Source organism: Tachypleus tridentatus, chromosome 6 (assembly GCF_004210375.1).
Source record: "Tachypleus tridentatus isolate NWPU-2018 chromosome 6, ASM421037v1, whole genome shotgun sequence".
In the NCBI taxonomy this organism is placed as follows: Eukaryota; Metazoa; Arthropoda; class Merostomata; order Xiphosura; family Limulidae; genus Tachypleus; species Tachypleus tridentatus.
In genome coordinates this window covers 38326440-38346817 of record NC_134830.1, presented here as the reverse complement: position 1 = coordinate 38346817, position 20378 = coordinate 38326440, and the positions used below count along the sequence as shown (strand labels likewise).

The following is a 20378-nucleotide window of genomic DNA, read 5'->3' as shown; positions in this document are numbered from 1 at the left end:
GTGACTTTATTAACAATTTACAAGTTTTTTATTTGAACTTACTCCATGTACTGAAAAGATAGCTGTAGCAATGACATCAAACCTCACAATTAGGCCAGACAAGAGTAGTATAAGAGGGTGTTTTTGACACTGACTTCCTTCTAATCTGTCAGTATGTGATTAGGGACAGATAGTCCTATGAGGTAAGTTTCAAAACAAGTAACTGAAAAAATTTGAGGTGTTGAAATAAAGTGTTATGCAAAATATATCGGGAAATAAGTTATATAAAATTAATGATAACTCACATAGAAAAATAATATTGAATGTTAGTTTTCCTTGTTTGCTTGAAGTGCAAAGCTGCATGATGGGCTATCTGTGGGGTGCCCCCTCGTGGACATCAGAGCTTAGTATTAAACTGTACGAGCCATCAGACTTGCCGATGAACCACTGGGAGTGACTTACACTTAAGCTAATGGGGGATTCACATTAGTAAATCCAGTTTAATAATACGACCACGTGATGGTTGCAGGTTTAAGCTAGGGCGAATGTGGCTGAGTGCTTGACATACAGGGTGTGTGTGAGAAAACACGAAGTTAGCTTGGAATAAGTTAGATGAGTTAAAGTTTGTCGTTTCATGCTCTCTGGATGTTTTTCAATAAGTAATTGACAATCTATACCTTAGCATTGTAAAGGGGACACTTTTCCCGTTCCAATGTACACAAAAGTTGTTCTTCGTTACAACCAATAAAATATTACGTTTATAAAACATTTATACTCTTTTCAGTTAGAAAAAATATTTTAACTTTTTTTTCTCATTTCTAACATTGTGAAATTCTTTATTTTACAGTTTTACACACATCAGCAAAGCTATCGCGATCGTTTCCTCAAAGCGTCCGTATTACCCAGAACTTACTTCTGTTGGTTTTGGAATTCTGAGCAAAGCTACATGAGGGCTATCAGCGCTAGCCCTCACTAATTTAGCTGTATAAGACTAGAGAGGCAGCTAGTCATCACCACCAACCTCAAGTTTAGGGTTACCTTTTGTCAACGAATAGTGGGATTGACCTCATCGTTATAACGCTCCCACGGTTAAAGAGTAAGCGTGTTTGGTGTGACGGAGTTCTAATCCGCAATCACCAGATTACGAGTCGATTGAGTGCCTTAACCTGGCCAACTCACTACACAGATCATTCTGTAGATTTATTTATAAAGTACGAAAAGTTTTATCAAACTAGAAACACTTATCCTAGATTTTCTATTTGAGAAGTAAAGAATTAAGTGATTATCAAATCAATGATTTTGTTACTCTAGTTTAAATTTCTTGTTTGTTTTATTAAATATGATTTTTTCATGTACTTCTCGACTTACGCTATTGAGTTTTTCAGATTTCATTTTAAAGATCCAATACAACTACGAAACTCACCGTCAAGTTGTGTCTTATTTAACCAACTGTCCAGTAAAACCTGAAAGCGTATAGTGTGTTTCTAGTAGGAAGAAACTTGTCAAAAAACAACAACGAAAATAAAACATGGAAATCACTGACGTCATAGGTAACTTAGGAAGACTTCAGTGTTACATAACAATCTTACTTATATACCGCGGAATGCCGACTGCTTGGAAAGTTTGGCCATACCGTTTTGGCTCCCGATACTGACCACTGGTGTGCCAAACCACACCAACTAGATAACTGGACAGTCATCAGATGGAGGAATGTCTCCATACCGTTTGACACTAATAAGCAAGAATTCAGCCAGTGTCAGAGTTACAGCTACACGTTAGTACAGTTACCTGATTCCTGGGATGTAATTATTGATCAGAATGTCACAGTTCCATGTACAAAATGGGATTACAGCTCTAGAGACAACACAATAATAACTCAGGTAAGCTGTAAGCTGTAAATAAGTCATTTTATAAGTTTTCAGTGTAATTACTTTCAGTCGTCAATCGTATAAAAATAATACGTTAAACCTGATAGTTGAAACACAATTTCACAACATAAACCCACTTTTAGACAGTAAAGCTATAAAGCTGTCTCCAGACTTTATAGCTTACGAGGTAAACTGAGTTATTTTTCTGTATGTGAAATAAGAATCATTATAGATATTCATAGTTCGGAAACAAAATTATTAATTTGAAGAATGATTTTGTGTCATTGTGAATCAATATTTAACTGAAGTAGTCAACAAATTTTGTCCTCCAGCTCCATTTGAAACAGTTAATAGAAGAAACTGTCAGAAGTTTTGACATCAGAGACTACAGAGAAAAACAGCAAATAAAACAAAGTCTTGTAATTAGAGAAACATTCAGTATCGCTTACTCATCACTCCTTTGAAATCACGAGAGCTCAAAAAATAATTTGTTGAGAGTGAATTTTGAAGTAAGTTAGGCAGATGATTTATAGTTTTATGTAATTTTTTCTTATAAACTTCTTGTCGGTTTATAATCGATATGATGGCAATGAACCAAAATCGTCACGTAACGATTTTGTCTGTAAATCCAGACAAACGTGTTGGAACTACAGGGTGTTCGGAAAGTCACTGTGCACATATTTATTAACAGACAAAACTGCACAGTGACCTTACGTGACCATTTTGGTTCATTGCCAAAGAGAGATGAGTAAGCGATACTGAATGTTTCTCTAATTACAAGACTTTGCTTTATTTGCTACTCTAACTGTTGTACGTGATACTGCGTTCTTTTCATACCATTTCGTATAGCTTTGTTTATGGTTACGCACGAAATCACAAAACGCATTATTTCCGCTATACCAACCAAGTGCATGGAAACAAAACGTGGGTGTTTTAACAGGTGTTATAACATCAGTTTTAACCTTAGCTATTTAAATTACACTTCTTTAAGACGTTATTACAGTAAGGTGAATACAATACATACAATAAAATACTTGTCAAGCCCCTTCCCAACCAGTGGTACAGCGGTATGTCTTTGCGCGAACTTCGCTAGAAACCGGGTTTCTAAACCAGTGGTAGGAATAGCACAGATAGTCCTAAGTGTAACTTTGTTCTTACCTATAAACAAACAATCTTAGTGTAAAATACACAATACCATGCATGTCTGTTAGTTACATGAAACTGAAACGAAAACAAATTATGGAACAAATTATTAATCAGTGATGACGAGAAAACCCACTTGTAGAGAAAAATATATATGTAAAATTATTACTTCTAACCCAAGAAAACTAGTTTTGAAGCTTTCACTTGTCCTTTTAGTCCTACACAGAAAGTATCTAATCTAGTCCTCTAGACTTTGTATAAATATTTTGTTGTGTTTTATAAGACCAGACCATGCGTGTAACTAAATGCGTTAAACCTGTCTTGTTTAAATTTACCTTTGTTCCCATGTCATTTCCCAAGTAGGAGATACTTTTTATTGATCATGGAGAACATTTTTGTAGTGACTTCGTTAAAGATGTTAAGGATAAGTCTTTCCAAGGTTGTACAGATATTATATGGTTATCAAAATCGTATCAGTATGGTATAAGAATAACAAGTCATATGGAAGCATTTTAATTAGATATATTTCGTTTAGCAAGTGTAATTCCTAGTATCATGAAGGTTTGACAATACCTTGACTTTGTGAAGAGAAAACAGTCCATCGTAAGCAAAGTACCACGTGTCTTTATCTTTTGAATTAATAACGATTGTTCTCACATTGTATTACAATTGTTTTCAACCATTCATTTCCTCACTAAAACTCAACCAGAATATATATATCACTATCATTTAGTGACATATCTTGTCGAAACTCCTGTTATACGTTTACCTGAGTATAACACAGTTCTTAAAGTGTGGCTTACTTTTATGTCAAGTCCCTCTTTTTGGTTAAGAATAAATGTAAAATACAATTGTCCTTATTGGGTTCCCTAAAACGACACTGAGCCCCTTATTCCCCATGATTTCGCAGTTTATAAGGATGAAATTAATATCTCCCATAATTAGAAAGTCATTAACATCCGATTCCATAGTTTCTTATAACTTTATTCAGTTTTATTTGGTGAACTGTAACAAATTCCAACTAATCAGTGATGTCGAAAAACCACTTGTAGAGAAATATATATGCAAAGACGATGACCAAAGAAGGTCGTGACGTTGTTCGCTCTTCTATGTAAAATATTTTCTCAACCCAAGCGAGCCGTCTTTGCATATATAAATCTCAACTAAAAGCGAACCCATAAGGTAAATCCCGTATCTATTCCATGTACAACAGAGTATAACAAATTTTCAAAAGTGTGTTCAATTTTTTTTCTTAAATTCCTTTGTTTTTTATATATGAGACAGGTTTTAATAATCAAGGAGAACACGAATAATCAATAAAACAGATTTATAAGTCACACACGAGGCAGATTCTCTAAGAAATTGTTTTTTGTGTTTCAAAATAACATTACAAAACCTTAATGTATGATAAAGTATAAATATTATAATAATTAAAGAAAAGTTATACTGACTTTAAGCTTCAGAGCCTTACAGATGTTAAATAAATACTTAACAATTTTACGTTCAATCTAGACAAATTATCAATTAAGTTTTAGAATATGTACCTCAAAGATATTTAGTTTGTATTAAATATATTTTAGACAAATAAATATTTATATTTTCCTATTATTTATTCGTTCTCAGCTTCTAGTATATCATCAAATTAATCCATGAATGTTTATGTTGGGTATTTATAGCCGGCCATCTTGGCGACAAGTAAGTATTTTAGAGACGATTTACCTTTTTTATAAAACAAACTTCTCTTTAATTAAAACATTTTAATAGGATAGAATAACATCAAATATTGGAAATTATAATCTAAAGTCATTATCATTACTGTTCTTGTTTCATTATTACAAAACGTGACTTGTGTAATTCTAACCCTCAGCTTGTTCTCTTATACGTTTACAATGAGCTATTTCAAAAGAAATGAGCTCACAATTTTAGACTAAAGAAGGCCCGGTATAGCCAGGTGGTTAGGACGCTCGACTTGTAATCCGAAGATCGCGGATTCGAATCTCCGTCACACTAAAACGTATCTTTACAGCCATGGGGACGTTATAATGTTCGGTCAATCCCAATATTCATTGATACAATAGTAGCCCAAGAGTTTGCACTTGGTAGTGACTAGTTGCTTTCCTTCTAGTCTTACACTGCTAAATTAAGACGGCTAGAGATGATAGTCCTCGTGTAGGTTTGCGCAAAGTTCAGAAACAAACAAACACATCTTGACGCGGTCTGAACGATTTTACTTTTGTTGTTCAAAATGTAGTATCAATACATAGAAAATCGAGTTGATTTTATACTAATAAAATAAATTTATTTTCAATATGCAACTCTGAAAATCTTGTGACAACCACAACGATACAGTTTCAATGGAACGCCATGTATCAGAACTACATTTTGACTTTCTTTGAGTTTCAAGTAAATTAATGCCATGTAAGTTTATTGCTCTTATGAAGAGTATGTAACAGATTTTTTCCGACGTAAAATAGTTTACATTCAAATGATAAAGATGTGTTAATATTGAGACTTTTTTCAAATGGAGGCATCTTTCATATCTAATAACGTTGAGAGCAACGGAATATAAATCAACACTGAGAAGAGGACCATTCAAACAAGACCCGCAACAATTCAAACTCCAGGCAACAGTATAAAATATAATTTAGGGACCAACGGAGATTTCCGCCTGGAAATGAGGCTGAAAGGTTATGGGTTCTTCATAACTTTCGTTGAACTGTCGCATATCTCAAGTATATGAAAATGAAACGGATATTCCTGCTAGTTCATACACAAACACACAAATCAATTTACTAGCTATACTTATTCTCGTACCCCAGATTGTTTAAGTAAAGTACTCAGGAGGGTGTGTTGGGCATAACATCCATAGTAAAGAGTCTTTTGTAACATGAACTTCGTTAAAGGACTATTGCCAAGATGCACGGTTGTCAGGTAGAACATGACCGGGCATGATGATATAAACTATAACGACATGTTGAATCTCAAAATCGTTTTAAGATAATAAGTTTAGTTTTCTTTGAAACTTCCTTAAGTTGATCAGCTGTAAGTTTACGGACTTAAAATTCAAAAATTCGGGTTCGAAACCTCGTTGTAGACAAAAAGCATTTAACATTGCATTAAGAAAACAATAACCTCTATAGTATTTGCTCCGAAATTATTAGAAGATCAATTTGCAAACGTATTAATCAATTTTAATGACCTTTCTATCTCATCTTTCACATAAACAACACAAATTAACTTGGTGACGTGAACTTTACGTAACGATGTGATGAGCTCCAGAATAATTCAATATTTGTAGGAAAACAAATTATTAGGCAATATATTCTTAAACACGTTGCTTTAGCTTTGATCACGCACACTTCTGGATCTCGACTTTCTCATAACTTTTTTTTAATTATTTATGAAGTTATGGACTTTTCTTTTTGTTAATTTACATCATTTTTCACTTAGGTTTGGACGACGTCCAGTGTTGCTGGGCTCCCTTTGTCTGATTATTGTTTCCGAACTTGTCATTTTTTTACATCGCCCGATTTTGTTCAGCGATGGGGGTGGCCGGCATACAGAATGCAGGTGTTTGTCTTTGTAAGTAGTTACAGAAAGTTTGTTCTTGTTCATCTCCGTATGATGTTATTAGAGTTAGTAATATTTGTAATATTTTAACCTCGTTTTCTTGTACGTGAAAAATAATTCTACCACCTAACACCAAGGGTATCAGAAATGAAATTTTGAATAATGTCCACCGAAACGTGGGCCCTGTTTGTCTTAGATGTTCATTCCTCCCAAAATTTAGTGTCTTCTATTGTGAATCAAGTGTCTTCAAAATTCATATAGTATTGTCATTTTAATGGTAATAGTTTTAATGTATAAAACTTATGAAATTTCTATTTTTCTTTTGTTTATTTTATGAGATAATATATATTAAGAAAGCCAGCGTTATTTCATATAATAACTATTCAAATGTACTTCCCCCAAGTTGTATGATGACATAAAACAGATTCAGATCACTTTGTAATCTAGGATTTTTCTGGTTTGTTTCTGCAGTAATGGAAACGATTAGCCCAGAGTATAGAGCTTGGGTATCAGTTTCATTTTCGTTCGGTAGGATTATAGGATTAATCATTCTTCCCGGACTAGCTTGGATAATCAGAGACTGGCAGTATTTTGAAGCTATAACTGCATGCAGCTGGTTACCGATGTTGATCGCCTGGTGGTGAGTTGGGGAATATGTTCTGTTATCTTGTAAACCAAAAAACTCTTAACTTCCAATATGCAGTAGGTCAGCGCTAAGATTTGGGATTTCTCTCTCTGCGGTAAACGCAGTAGATAGCCAGATGTAGCTTTCATTAAAACAAGCAAACTTAACACCGTTTTTATAATTGTACCACAGTTTGATTACTTTAGAAGTATTTGTAGCATTAATAAAATACTAAACTATAGGTTAAGAGCTTTATACTATTTATTATTGTAGCAAAATATTTCGATTACTTTAATGATTCAGTACAACGTCACCAAAACTCATAAACTATTTACAGACCGATATTCGGAATGATCGATAGTCCATTTAGTCGAATTTAATAAGTAAAACCACCTTTTTGTCGTATATACAGAACTAATTAAACAAGATATTTGTACGATCTTCATTAATTATTGTATGTCTTATCCTTCATAATGGACAGTAAGTCCAGTATTATAGATGTTAACCCAGTTATGTATTTTACATCGAATGATACATTTGTACAATGTTAATACTTAATTAACGATATATAAGTTTTTAGCAGCATTGCTATGTGTTTGTAGCTCAGGTCTTCTTCTAACCGAATTAGTGTTAAGTATTATAAAACTATAGTTTATAATTACGTTGTTTATATTTTTTCTGGAATATGTAACAGCTGCCATCATTATTTTTATAATCCTATGTCATATGTGGTAAATTGTATATTAGTATAATGTACTAGAAGTGGTAATAGTATAGTATATGTAATATGTGTAGATATATTATATATTAATAAATATTATGTTAGTATAATGTATTTTATGTACCAATATTTCTGCCAGAATCTCCAAGATGGCTTCTTACCAGAAAGCGGTATACAGATGCAGAGAATACCATCAGGAAGTTTCTTAGTGTCAATAAACTAAGTGTTTTAAACCTAAATCACACAATATTGGAAACAAAGATTGAATTGGTAATTAATTTATATAATGAAAGACTTGAAGAAGAACTGAACATGTATTTCTTGCATATCTAACAAGGGCGTGCGTAGGAATATAACTTTACTGATATCGAGGGTTAAGCAAACACACTATATATTTGTATACAACTTACGAGTACAAACACGTACATCACATGCAGAGAAAAATATTACACTCATCAAAATGGCAAAGTTTGTATGCATATCATTACTGTGTGGGAGGAGAGCGGTTTGCTGAAGTTTCTGCACGCGTCTTTTGTCATATTGTCGCGCCAAACATGCTCGCCCTTTCAGCCGTGGGGGCGTTATAATGTGACGGTCAATCCCACTATTCGTTGTTAAAGAGTAGCCCAAGAGAGTTGGCGGTGGGTGGTGATGACTAGCTGCCTTCCCTCGACTATTACACTGCTAAATTAGGGACGGCTAGCACAGATAGCCCTCGAGTATCTTTGTGCGAAATTCCAAAACAAACAACTCTTGTCTTATTACTTTAAGTGCAAAACTGGTTAGTGGATTATCAATACTGTTCTGTACAAACTGTAAGGATTAAACCCTGGATTTTAGCGTCATAATATATGAAGATTGCTGTTGAGTCATCAGACAGAGATAGAGTAAATGAAACCGTAACAATAAAATAATTTATAATAACATTTTTGGATCATTTTATTAATTTTCTTTAAATTAACTCTATAATTCAATTTCATGATAGTAGCGAACTAAATAAGCCTATATAAAAATTAAAAAAGAGAGTCAAACAATGGCGTATAATTGCAGTGTTTTATTTAATTACTACTTCCCTGCTAGTATTTACAACACTAAAATGAAGGGTTCGATTCCCTTGGTAGACGCAGCAGATAGTCCGCTGTTGCTATGCTATAAGAAAAACACACACTTTAACCACTAATATTAATATTATAATTAAAATAATCCAACACAGTATTATAACTTCATTCGCTTGATTCAACTACTTTCTCCTTAAATGTATTTTTTTTTTATGTTACACTTCTCAAAGTTAGGAAATCATAAATTCTTCGAGAGACATTTTTTGCTCACACTCGATAACGATAAAGATATATTTCATGTCTAGGTAATTTGGGCCGTCGCGGGTTCGAATCCCTGTCACAGCAAACATGCTCGCCCTTTCTAAGCTGTGGTGGCGTAATAAAGCGCAGGTCAATCCCACTCTTCAGTGGTAAGACAGTAGCCTAAGAGTTGGCGGTGAGTGGTTACGACCAGCTGTCTTCCTTTTCTTCTTACACTGGTAAATTAGGGACGGCTTGCGCTTACAGCTCTCCTGTAGATTTGCGAGAAATTCAAAACAAACAAACCAATAAAAGATAATGATAAACTTTAGAAAATGAAACCTGCGTAGCAAACATTACACTTTGAGTCTTTAAATATTATAAGCATTAAAAAAAGATGTCTGTCACTTGAAATTTGTCTAATCAGAATAGTTACCTCATGGAGATATTCTTCTAAAGTTGAATAATGTCTCTGAAAACCTTGTTTCATCTCAGTATGAACTTGGCCGGGACTCGACATTCTGTGTTGGACACAGCAGAGAGTCTAATGCGTCTTTGTTGTTAAACAGAGATAGAGCACCCAGATAAAGATTAAAAAAAAAAATATCGCTCATTTCATTGAAGGTGATTTATCATCACTTGATGAGAACAGGAGGTAAGCTTAACCGAAAGAACAATATTACTGAAGCAGCATGTTGTAAAATACATATCCATTAACATAAGTATCACTGATCAAAGGAAGTTACCGACATAGTTGGGCCTGGTATGGCCTAGCGCGTTAAGGCGTGCGCTTCGTAATCTGAGGGTCGCGGGTTCGCGCCCGAGTCACACATAAACATGCTCGCCCTCCCAGCCGTGGGGGCGTTATAACGTGCGGTCAATCCCACTTTTCGTTGGTAAAAGAGTAGCCCAAGAGTTGGCGGTGGGTTGTGATTACTAGCTGCCTTCCCTCTAGTCTTACAATACTAAATTAGTGACGGCTAGCACGGATAGCCCTCGAGTGGCTTTGTGCGAAATTCAAAACAAATACAAAACAAACAAAAGACATAGAAGTTAATTTCAGTAAATAATATAAATAATTCGATATACAGATATAACTAAGAGTAATAAAAGCAAAACTTTTAATAATTGTGTTGCATTAATACATCATTCGGGGTTCTTGCTTTATCATTATTTTCAATGTATAAATAATTCTTGTTAAATCATACGAGTTCTATGGTAGTCTTAAAATCATACATGTAACTAAAATTGTGAAATATTCTACAAAATAAAAATTGCATATAATATAGATATGAAAAATGCTAAACAAAGATATATGTATTAGACATTTGAAACCACTAACAAAAGTAATCTTAAAGACAAAAGTTTAAAATAATCTTACTTATGAAATCTCACTCAATCTCTTACTATCAGCTTGTTCCATTGCTATCTTGGCTTAAACAAAGGAAGACATTTCTTTGGAAAAGAAGCGTTAAACTTTGTTCAGGCTCTAATTACATATTCTGTACCTTCTATTTGTTTGTATAATATACAACTTCTCAACCACCACCAGGTGGCAAGTTCCTTCTGCTATAAAATTAAATATTTTGACAGAAACTAAGCGATTCTTTTTAATGAATATCTAGAAATAATCTTTCATCTTTAGCTCAGTTATTTTTCACGGTCAAATCTTCAAACCACTGAAATTAAAGTAAATAAATACTACTTGTTATTTCTGTTTTCATTAAACTTTAGGAAAAGAAAACAAAATTAACGTTAACTTCACTGGACTTGTTCAGGACTCCACGGCTGCGACGTATAACAATAGAAATAATGTTTGTTTTGTAAGTATTCTTCGACAATACGTGCTTTTATGTAACACGTGAGCATATTTATGTAGATGTATTGTATTAGTGATACATTGTCAAACATAACATTGAAACGTTGTTGGTATTAATAATATAATGTTTTAAATATTAATTTTATATTTATGATAATATTGTATTTCTGTGGCATAAATCAACATTAATCCACAGATAAGAAACTTTTGTAATTTGTGGCATGATTGATGATTTTAATCCCGATGTAGTCAGTAATATTGAAGTTGTTTGTTCTCTTCGAATGAATAAAACCTTGAACACTATAACCAGTATGATATACGAAATATTCTGGAGAACTTCTCTGGTTACTATGGTTACATTTAGAAACCTCATTTTATTACCACACTAGACTCAACGTGATGCAATGTTAAGCTTACTACATTACTATGGAAACTTCTCTATATTACCTCATTTTTTATCACTCGAATAAACAAATGGAGAAACAGAATATTAATGTCGTTTTTTTTTTAAATATATATACATTATTTCTTGTTACCACAACCGTTGTTTCTATGAATGAAAATCTTTAAGCATAGCCTGTTCTGATTCTCACTTACTGTACCTGGTTTTATACTTTTTAAAACAAGTTTGTTGCTCTTAAAACATTTTAATTTCATTTACTAGTAACTGTTTTTGTTTTGTTTTTAGTATCAACATGTGTGTAAATTTATTTTCTCGACAACGAAGAACTCTTGTTCTGAAGAACTACAAGTTTTCCTGTTGATAGTCTTATGGCTTCTTTTTTGTGAGATTTGAAAAGTTACTATTACTAAATATCATCTGTGTAAAATGTGTCAAGTTTACCCAGATATGATGGATTTCTACTGTCAGATGAGAACGATAATTTTAAAATTAGAAATGATTAAAATCACTGAACTTGAGTTTATATATTTTAAAATTCTTCATATCTTTATTTCATTAATACCTTAGTGAGTATTTAAATGTACTGTCATTTTTAGTTAGATGAAATTATTATTAAATAAAATCAACCAAAGTATACAAGTAAAGTTCAACATATTTATCAAGATGAAAGGATTTGAATAACTTCAGTCAATTTAACATGACATAAGATAATGTGTATGGACAACAAATGACTTATTGGTCACTTTCACTGTTCCATTCTCTTTGCCAATTTGCCTTATCACTAGCAACAGCACACTGCTTGGATGGCTTAAAAGACTAATTAGCCATTATACCAAGGTACTTTTCTTTCATGACACTGTTAAGGTTATTACCATCCAAATTATACTTATAATTCTAATTATAATAACCCACATGCATTATTTTGCCTTTATCATAATTGAAACTCATCTGCTACTGATTTGCTCAACTCCTTAAATGATTAAAATCCTTTTGTAATGGAACAGCATCCTTTTCACAGGGATCAGCATCCAAAACTTTGATATCATCACCAAATTTAAGTAATTTATTTACCATTCCTTGATCAATGTGATTAATACAAATCAAAAAAGAACAACAGTCCTAAGACTGAGTCCTGAGGTACCTCGATTGAAATTTAATTCAGTTTGACTGAACTTTATTTGTAATAACCTTCTGCTTTCTTACATCTAGCCAGCCTTCTATGCAATTATTTTAATTATTTTCTACACCTATAAAGATAAGTTTCTTTACAAACATTTTATGTGGCACATCATTAAATGCTTTCTAAAAATCGAGATAAAAAATCTAAGTCTACACCGTTATCCTCAGAGATAACTTTGTTAAATGACTTTGCATAGTCTCTTTTATCAAACTTTCCAAAAGCTTTTCCACAACTAATGTAAGACTAATAGGCCCATAATTGCTGGAACAACTTCTATTACCTAACCTGAGACATTAGCTTATTTCGAATCTGTTGGTACTTGTCCACTCTTGAGTTGTGACAAATGGTTCATATAACCAATCCTTGACCTCCTTTAAAACCATTGAGAAAAATTATCTTGTCCAAGAGCCTTATTATTCTTTAAACGTTCCAGTTTATTTTTACAAGCTCAGGAGTTATGCAGTTGTCTTGTTCAACTTAGTTTTTTCAACTATCAATTGTTCAATATAAGGAATATTGCTTAAGTCTTCATTAGTAAAAACTAAGAAAAAGCAGAATTTAACAACTTAGCCATTTCATAATGATCAGCTTCGAGCCTTCCTTTATCACCTCTCAAGGTTCCTGTCCCCATACTAATATTTTTTTTACCCCTAATGAGCTCTAAAAACTCCTTACTCTTAATTTGTATGTTTTCATCCAAATTATTTTTTCATACATTCTTTTCGACGATGTAATTTCCTCTTTGATCAGCTTTCTGTAATGGTATTCTTTCATTTTATTTATTGCACCCTGTTTGATCCAACTTGGTTTTTCACTTTCAACTACCCTTTTCTCTCAGTAAGGGAATAAATTTGTTTTGAATTTTGAAAAAATTGTCTATAAATATTTTCGCATTACCTCAGTGTCTCCAAACTTGCCCACTTCACAACAGATAACACTGTTGTATTCCTTCAAAATTTGCTTGTTTATAATTGGGAATCGAAATATCATTATAACTGTATTCTAAATACAGAAAGATAAACATAATTGAGCAATGATCACTTTTACCTAGGTCTTCTGCAGTTCTCACCCACTTAAATTTTTCTGTTTTAGACATTAACAATAAATCCAAAAGAGCATTATTTCTAGTTGTGTCCTTAACCAATTGCGGAATAAATCCATTTTAAACAGTTTTCAGAAACATTTCTCCCTTACACCTTGACTCTAATGTTTCCCAATCAATATGTTTGAACTTAAAATCACCAATAATTATGACTTAATTAACAGCTGTAAAGTTTCTCAATAATTTCATCAGTATCATCTGGTGGTCTGTAACAGCTTCCTACTAAGAGCTTTTTTTCCTTGATATCCACTAACAAAAACCCAAATGAATTCAATTTCCTTGCTATTATCTTTGATATTCTCAACGTCAAGAGGATGTAATTCACACTTTACATGTACAGCCACTCCTCCCCCTCTCTGTACTACACTGTCCAAATTAAATAATTTATAACCATGTATTTCAATGAAAGTTTCTCAACTAAAATATTTTAGTTATGTTTACACTGAACCGAACGTATTAATAATCAGGACGATTTGACACTTGTATTATAAATATACTTATATAACTTCGTTTGTTGACTATTAAAGAATAAAAGCCACGATTATAAAGCAGTGAACCAATGGATGCGGACTTTGAATTTATAACCAGTTTCAGTGATATTCTGTCTCTTCCGTATTTGATACTTATGCAGTGTGCAACAGTTTGAGAAGTGTGAAAAAGAATTACGTGTCATGTCCGCGTACGTGTGTGTGTGTGTTTGTGTGAATTGACAAAATAGATAATTTTGATAATGTGTAGCTCTATCCAAAGAAAGTTGGTACCTGATAGAAAACTAAACATTAACCTACGACAACCACAACCGTTTTCTTGTCAAAGATTTTTAATAAACTTATTTTGTATTACTATCTAGTTTTGTTTCATCATTTCTGTACTACGCATTGACCTTTGACTCGGCTAGACTAGGAGGCAGTATGTACATCAACTTCTTAATCTCAGCTGCCGTGGAAATCCCTGTTTGTGTAGCGGCCCCATTACTAATAAAGTTCGTGAAACGAAAACCACCATTCGTAGTATGTTTTGTGGTTACTAGTATTGCCTGTGTTCTGGTGATTGCTGTTCCGGAAGGTTCGTGTAAAAGTAGTGAAAATCTTTGTTTTAAATTCTGGCAACTTGTAGAATAAATATGAAAACCAAGACTAAAATCAAAATTCAAAACACACAATAAAACTACATTTGGCCTAAGACGAAATTTAAAATGATGGCAACGTAAAACTACCGAAATATGTAGAATCTTTTAATTTTGGCTTTAGGCCAAATACAGTTTTATGTGCATTTTAAACTTTACCTTATTTTTAATATGACGTCCTTTTTAATTAAAAACTATAAATTACTTTTAACATCTAACATGCTTTCATACTCGTAACGTGTAACAAACTAAAACAACTGGAAGCAGTATTTGTTAAGTGTAAAAAAATCACATGATTCTAAATATTCAGTGAAAATGTGGTTATTCTGTGGTATATAAAAGTATCTCGTGAGATAATTCTCCTTTGTCTCTCTCATTTTTTATTTTATGACAAATAATAATCTCGTTATTTTGACATGACCTTTTGTACCTGCATGTTTATCATTAGTCATGACAATGACGGCTTGTTGAATTTATCTTCCTGTGATATCTTTATAGAGTAAGAGTATCTAACTTACTACTGTAGTTTAATGGTAACTGGATTAATGGTGTTTTAAATGTATATATTTATTTTACACAGATATGGTGGCAACAAAGATTTCACTAACTATGATAGGAAAGATGTTCATATCCATTACTTATGGTATCATGTTTCTCTATGGAGGAGAAGTGTTCCCCACTGTTATTCGTACTGTGGGAGTTGGCACTTCTATCATGTGTTCAAGGATAGGAGGGGCAATCGCTCCTTTTGTCCGTGAATTGGTGAGTTAGAACAAACTTACGTTGTGATAAACATTTGTATTCCAGGATTAAGTTTCATCCTTGTAGATGCAAGCCGAGATAAAGATTACTAAGTCAAACTGGGTTATAACAACCTTAAGAGATACAAGCCGTTCAAGAAACATTTATGTATTAAAGTATACCAAAGTATGCATTGCCTCTCTCTCACCAGACATTAACTATATTCTTGTAGAAACACTGACCGCCTTTGCTTTATGCACGATCACATTTTTCATATATCAAAATTTTCACATGACAAGGTGACCACAATGTAGATTAAATCAACTAACACATGTAATTGAAAATGAATTAAATTATAAATAAAAGGATAAATAGAATTTAGTCGAATTTTAGTCAACTTAGCGTTACGTTTTAGAGCTCGAAGAACTATAATTTAGTGTTGGATCCTCTCAGCATAAAAATCGCTAGACAAACAATTATTTAGCTTTTCGCTAAACAAAACAAACATTTAAGTGATATAATTTAAAACACTATAAATGTATCTATATACAGTTTGTCCCTGAAAAAGAAAGGTCCCGGGGTGCTCAGGTGGTTAAAGCACTCGACACGTAATGTGAAGGTCGTAGGATCGAATCCCCGTCACATAAAACATTCTCGCCCTTTCAGCCGTGGGGGCGTTATAATGTTCGGCCAGTCCCACTATTTGTTGTTAAAAGAGTTGTCCAAGAGTTGGCGGTGGGTGGTGATGACTAGCTGCCTTCCCTCTACTCTTACACTGCTAAATTAGGGACGGCTAGCGCACATAGCCCTCGCGTAGCTTTGTGCGAAATTCCAAAACAAACACTTTTTGTTATATTCAAACAACTGTAAAAAGATATCTGTTGTTTATCCTGTAATTTTACTTCCTTTTATTTAGAGACATTTGTAGGAAAATCTTCGTTATTCATCCTACAGTGCTAGTTTCGGTTCTACAATGCAAAGTAACGGAGACGTTTCTGGTTGAAGTCACTACCTCATTTGTTCGTTGAAAGTTATTACTGGATGAGTAATATAATATGTGACAGACGTTTTGTAATAATCTGCGAATTAAACTCTTACCTTCTTGTCTTATTAGTGACTTATAAAACACGACCTTTAATCACAAAATAAAATGTTGTGAAAACACTTTCTGAATAGCAGGTAAAATAACATTTTGAAAACTTAAACAACTGATAATTTTTTCAAAATGAAAATTCATATTTTTTACTTAATACGTCGTTCCTTAGTAATTCACTAGCCATAATAGTAATAAATATATTATTTCGCCCAGTTTGTAACTGTGAAATACACCTTGGTTTATTATGAAGTAGACCGTACCATTATGTTGAATATAAATGAATTAGACACGATAGAAACAAAGTAATCCGTCCGGAATTATAACACATGTTATTTCATTGCAAAAGTTCCAAACACAGTGAAGTGTTGTTTAAAATAACAGTGTTTAACAGCTTGTCAGATCGTTTATATTCCTTCGCTATTTGACAAGAAATGTATTTGTAACAATATAGCTTTAAAACAAAAATTGTATAAATTAAAATTATATTGTCCTTCTAAAGTAATTGTACATTTAAGAGATGACTTATTTTTAAAGTTCCAAATTTATTTATAAGTTTAAGAATAAGTTACAATAAGTCCGTCTATATTCTACTTTAGAGTAAATCCACGCACGTCGCTGTACCTTCAGTAATCTATGGTGTTCTGTCAATAATAGCAGCCATTATGGTCTTCCTTTTACCAGAAACATTTAACAGACAACTTCCTGACACAATACTGGAGATAGAGAACCCAGAGAAGTAAGTGAGCTTTTAATCTAGATTTATAATAAACCATGACAGTGACGGTGTTGAAGTATTAAGAGTGAATATTTTCTAATAAATATGAATTCAGAGAACAACATTCTGAAGTTCACTTTTTATTGTAAATATATGATTCTGACACGTTTTTTTTTTTTCCATCCGGCTGTTTAGTGATAAGCTGGAGGGCTTATAATTCTAAAAATGAGGATTCAATACCTGCGGTCACTACAATTCAGGTGACAGATTGTTCAACTTTGTGTTTAATAAAATCGAAACAAAAGACTGTCATCAGTCCATACTCTGATTTAGTTTGTTATAAAATAAAGTTGGAATCTTTTGTTGTTCTTAGGATTATGTGAGAATTTAAAGTTTAGTTCTTGATGTTTCAAATGACAGCAAAATTATTGTCAAGGTTACTTTGTAATTTGGCAGTCCAATTGTTCCACTTGGTTGCTTGGTTACATTTTCAAATAATTAAAATACTTTTGGTTTTGATTCCCGAGGTGAATACAGAGCAAATGGTAAATTATGCAGCTTTACTTTTAATTAATAAAACAACAACAACAATATATTTAACATATTTTGTGTAAAATTTCATCGTTTTTCTATATGAATTATAAACGGAAATGTCTAACTGTTTCCAGCATTAAAACATGATCTCAAATATTCTTGACAAACTAAATATCAACCATCTTCGGGTACCAAGAGGAGAGAGGGATACAACGTGAGCTCACCCAAGCATTATATAGGAGGGGTATCCGAGTAGGTTTTGAGTGTAGCTGTATTTGGCACTAGTTATTGCGTTCTTTGTACCCCTCCGCCTCGGTCAGAATCCCTTGGACATCATATTTGAAACTGTATTTATGCTCTTCCCAAAACACGTACATACACACTCAGAAACTAACGAAACCAAATTTCACTTTCGTTCTTAAATATTATGCGCGAATTTTCAAACGTATGTTTTTCGAGTAGTAACCACATTGGAGCAGAATGTCATTAGGGATAATGGAGGAGTTTTGTTGGTATACTAAGACCTCTATGAACTGTTTGTTTGTTTTTTGAATTTCGCACAAAGTTACTCGAGGGCTATCTGTATTAGCCGTCCCTAATTTAGAAGTGTAAGACAAGAGGTAAGGCAGCTTGTCATCACTATCCACGGCCAACTCTTGGGCTACTCTTTTACCAACGAATAGTGGGATTAATCGTGACATTATAACGCATCCACGACTGAAATGGCGAGCATGTTTGGCGCGACGGGTATGCGAACCCGCGACCCTCAGATTACGAGTTGCACGCCTTAACACGCTTGGCCATGCCGGGCCTCTATGACTGTGGGGACTTTGAACTCCGATGTAGACGCGGGTATTTTGATAGTTATACCCAATTTAGATGTGAGCTTATTTGGGGAAATAAGCAATAAATCTCCTTTTATGTTTTAAACAAGGTTTTTCCCTATTATACAATTATACGAAGATTCGAAATATTTTAAAGAAGCTGTAACTTTATTGTTGAGTTATAGAAAGATGCCTTGGTTTATTAGTATTTAGTTAATCGCATATCTAAAGTGTTCTAAAGAAACTGACGGAAAGATGAAAAATGTTGCGTAGTATTTCTGAGCAAAGCTAACAGGGCTGAACATTGTCAATTTCCCATGCTTGTGATTAAATACCTAAAGCGCTATCTATCTTGTGTTTAAGTTAGAACTAAAGAATATATTTGGAAATATATGTAAAACAGTAACATTTATCTTATATTTTAAAATAAACATATCAATTCGTTACATTCATATCTTTTCTTATAGACTGACCAAATATGAGACAAAAGGTCCAGTTGAAGAGACTGAGCTTCCAGAACCAGTAACAGCATGAAAATATACGCATAAAATCTATTTTAATTTATGTTCAACTGCATACTAGAAATGTTTTACTGACTTATATTTTAAGAAAAATAGTTTGTTGTGACGTTTCTAATATTTGTTTAGCAGGTACTAAGAGGTAAAAGTAGTAATTTTAATAAGTAAAACAAAATTTATTGCATGGGTTTCTTTGTTTTTAATTTCGCGCAAAGCTACTCTAGGGCTATCTGCGCTATCCGTCCATAATTTAGTAGTGTAAGACTAGAGGGAAGGCAGCTTGTCATCACTACCCACCGCCAACTCTTGGGCTACTCTTTTACCAACAAATAGTGGGATTGACCATCACATATAATGACCCCACGGATGAAACGGCGAGCATGTTTGGTGCGACGGGGATTCGAACACGCGAGTTGATAGGGTAGAGCTTATAGAACATCTATGTATAAGTGATCATTTCCCATTTAACTTTGATGTTTTATGGATATGGAAATACAAAATGGTGATATTTTGGGAAAACATTTCAAATACATATTTTGAAGCAGTAAAACAAGAATTATATTCTATTGGTGGGTAAATGCATTAATTGGACATACTAATCAAATGTGGAAAAGTTTCAAAATATCATTCTTAAGTATTTAATATTGGAAAGTTACTTATAGAGGAAAAATATTATTTAAACGGGTTGTGTTAGAAATGACGTAAAGGATAAACATTCAATAAAAACATTATAAAAATAATAAATTTATATTTACGACAATGGCTGGAGAATTAGAAAACTACAGAATATGAAAGTGTTGATGAAACAAAACTTAGGATATCAAAACTATAAAGAGAAAGGTTGACTGAAAATGTAAAAACTAATAATTAGAATTTCTTCAAATATATTAAATTTTAGGATGGGAGTAAAGCCTTTGAAATATGAAATCTTAAGACTAATATCTGATAATTATTGATGACTAGGTCATTAAATTATGCGTTTTTTTTGTTTTCACTAATAAATATTTAAACAGCATTCCTCAACCTGAAGAGCTGCTAGATGTAAACAACCTTGAATAAAATTATCACATTAATTCTGAAATTGTTAAGAAAGAACTGGGAAGTTTAAAGAATGGC

General features: G+C 33.0%; 1 protein-coding gene across 1 annotated transcript; it reads left to right on the top strand.

Moving 5' to 3' along the window:
- Positions 1–14571: 14571 nt before the first annotated feature.
- LOC143254526 (solute carrier family 22 member 6-B-like) lies at positions 14572–19383 on the top strand. The gene is made up of 4 exons (XM_076509698.1): positions 14572–14773; positions 15415–15596; positions 17268–17407; positions 19212–19383. Exons 1-4 carry the CDS (start codon positions 14620–14622, stop codon positions 19276–19278), a joined length of 543 nt encoding a protein of 180 aa, XP_076365813.1. The 5' UTR covers positions 14572–14619; the 3' UTR covers positions 19279–19383.
- Positions 19384–20378: the final 995 nt, after the last annotated feature.

Excerpts from the sequence above, each read along its gene's own strand:
- LOC143254526 (XM_076509698.1), top strand. The coding sequence starts at position 14,620 with ATGTACATCAACTTCTTAATCTCAGCTGCCGTGGAAATCCCTGTTTGT. Across the intron at positions 14,774-15,414 it reads GGTGATTGCTGTTCCGGAAG|ATATGGTGGCAACAAAGATT; the intron begins GTTCGTGTAAAA and ends TATTTTACACAG. Across the intron at positions 15,597-17,267 it reads CTCCTTTTGTCCGTGAATTG|AGTAAATCCACGCACGTCGC; the intron begins GTGAGTTAGAAC and ends ATTCTACTTTAG.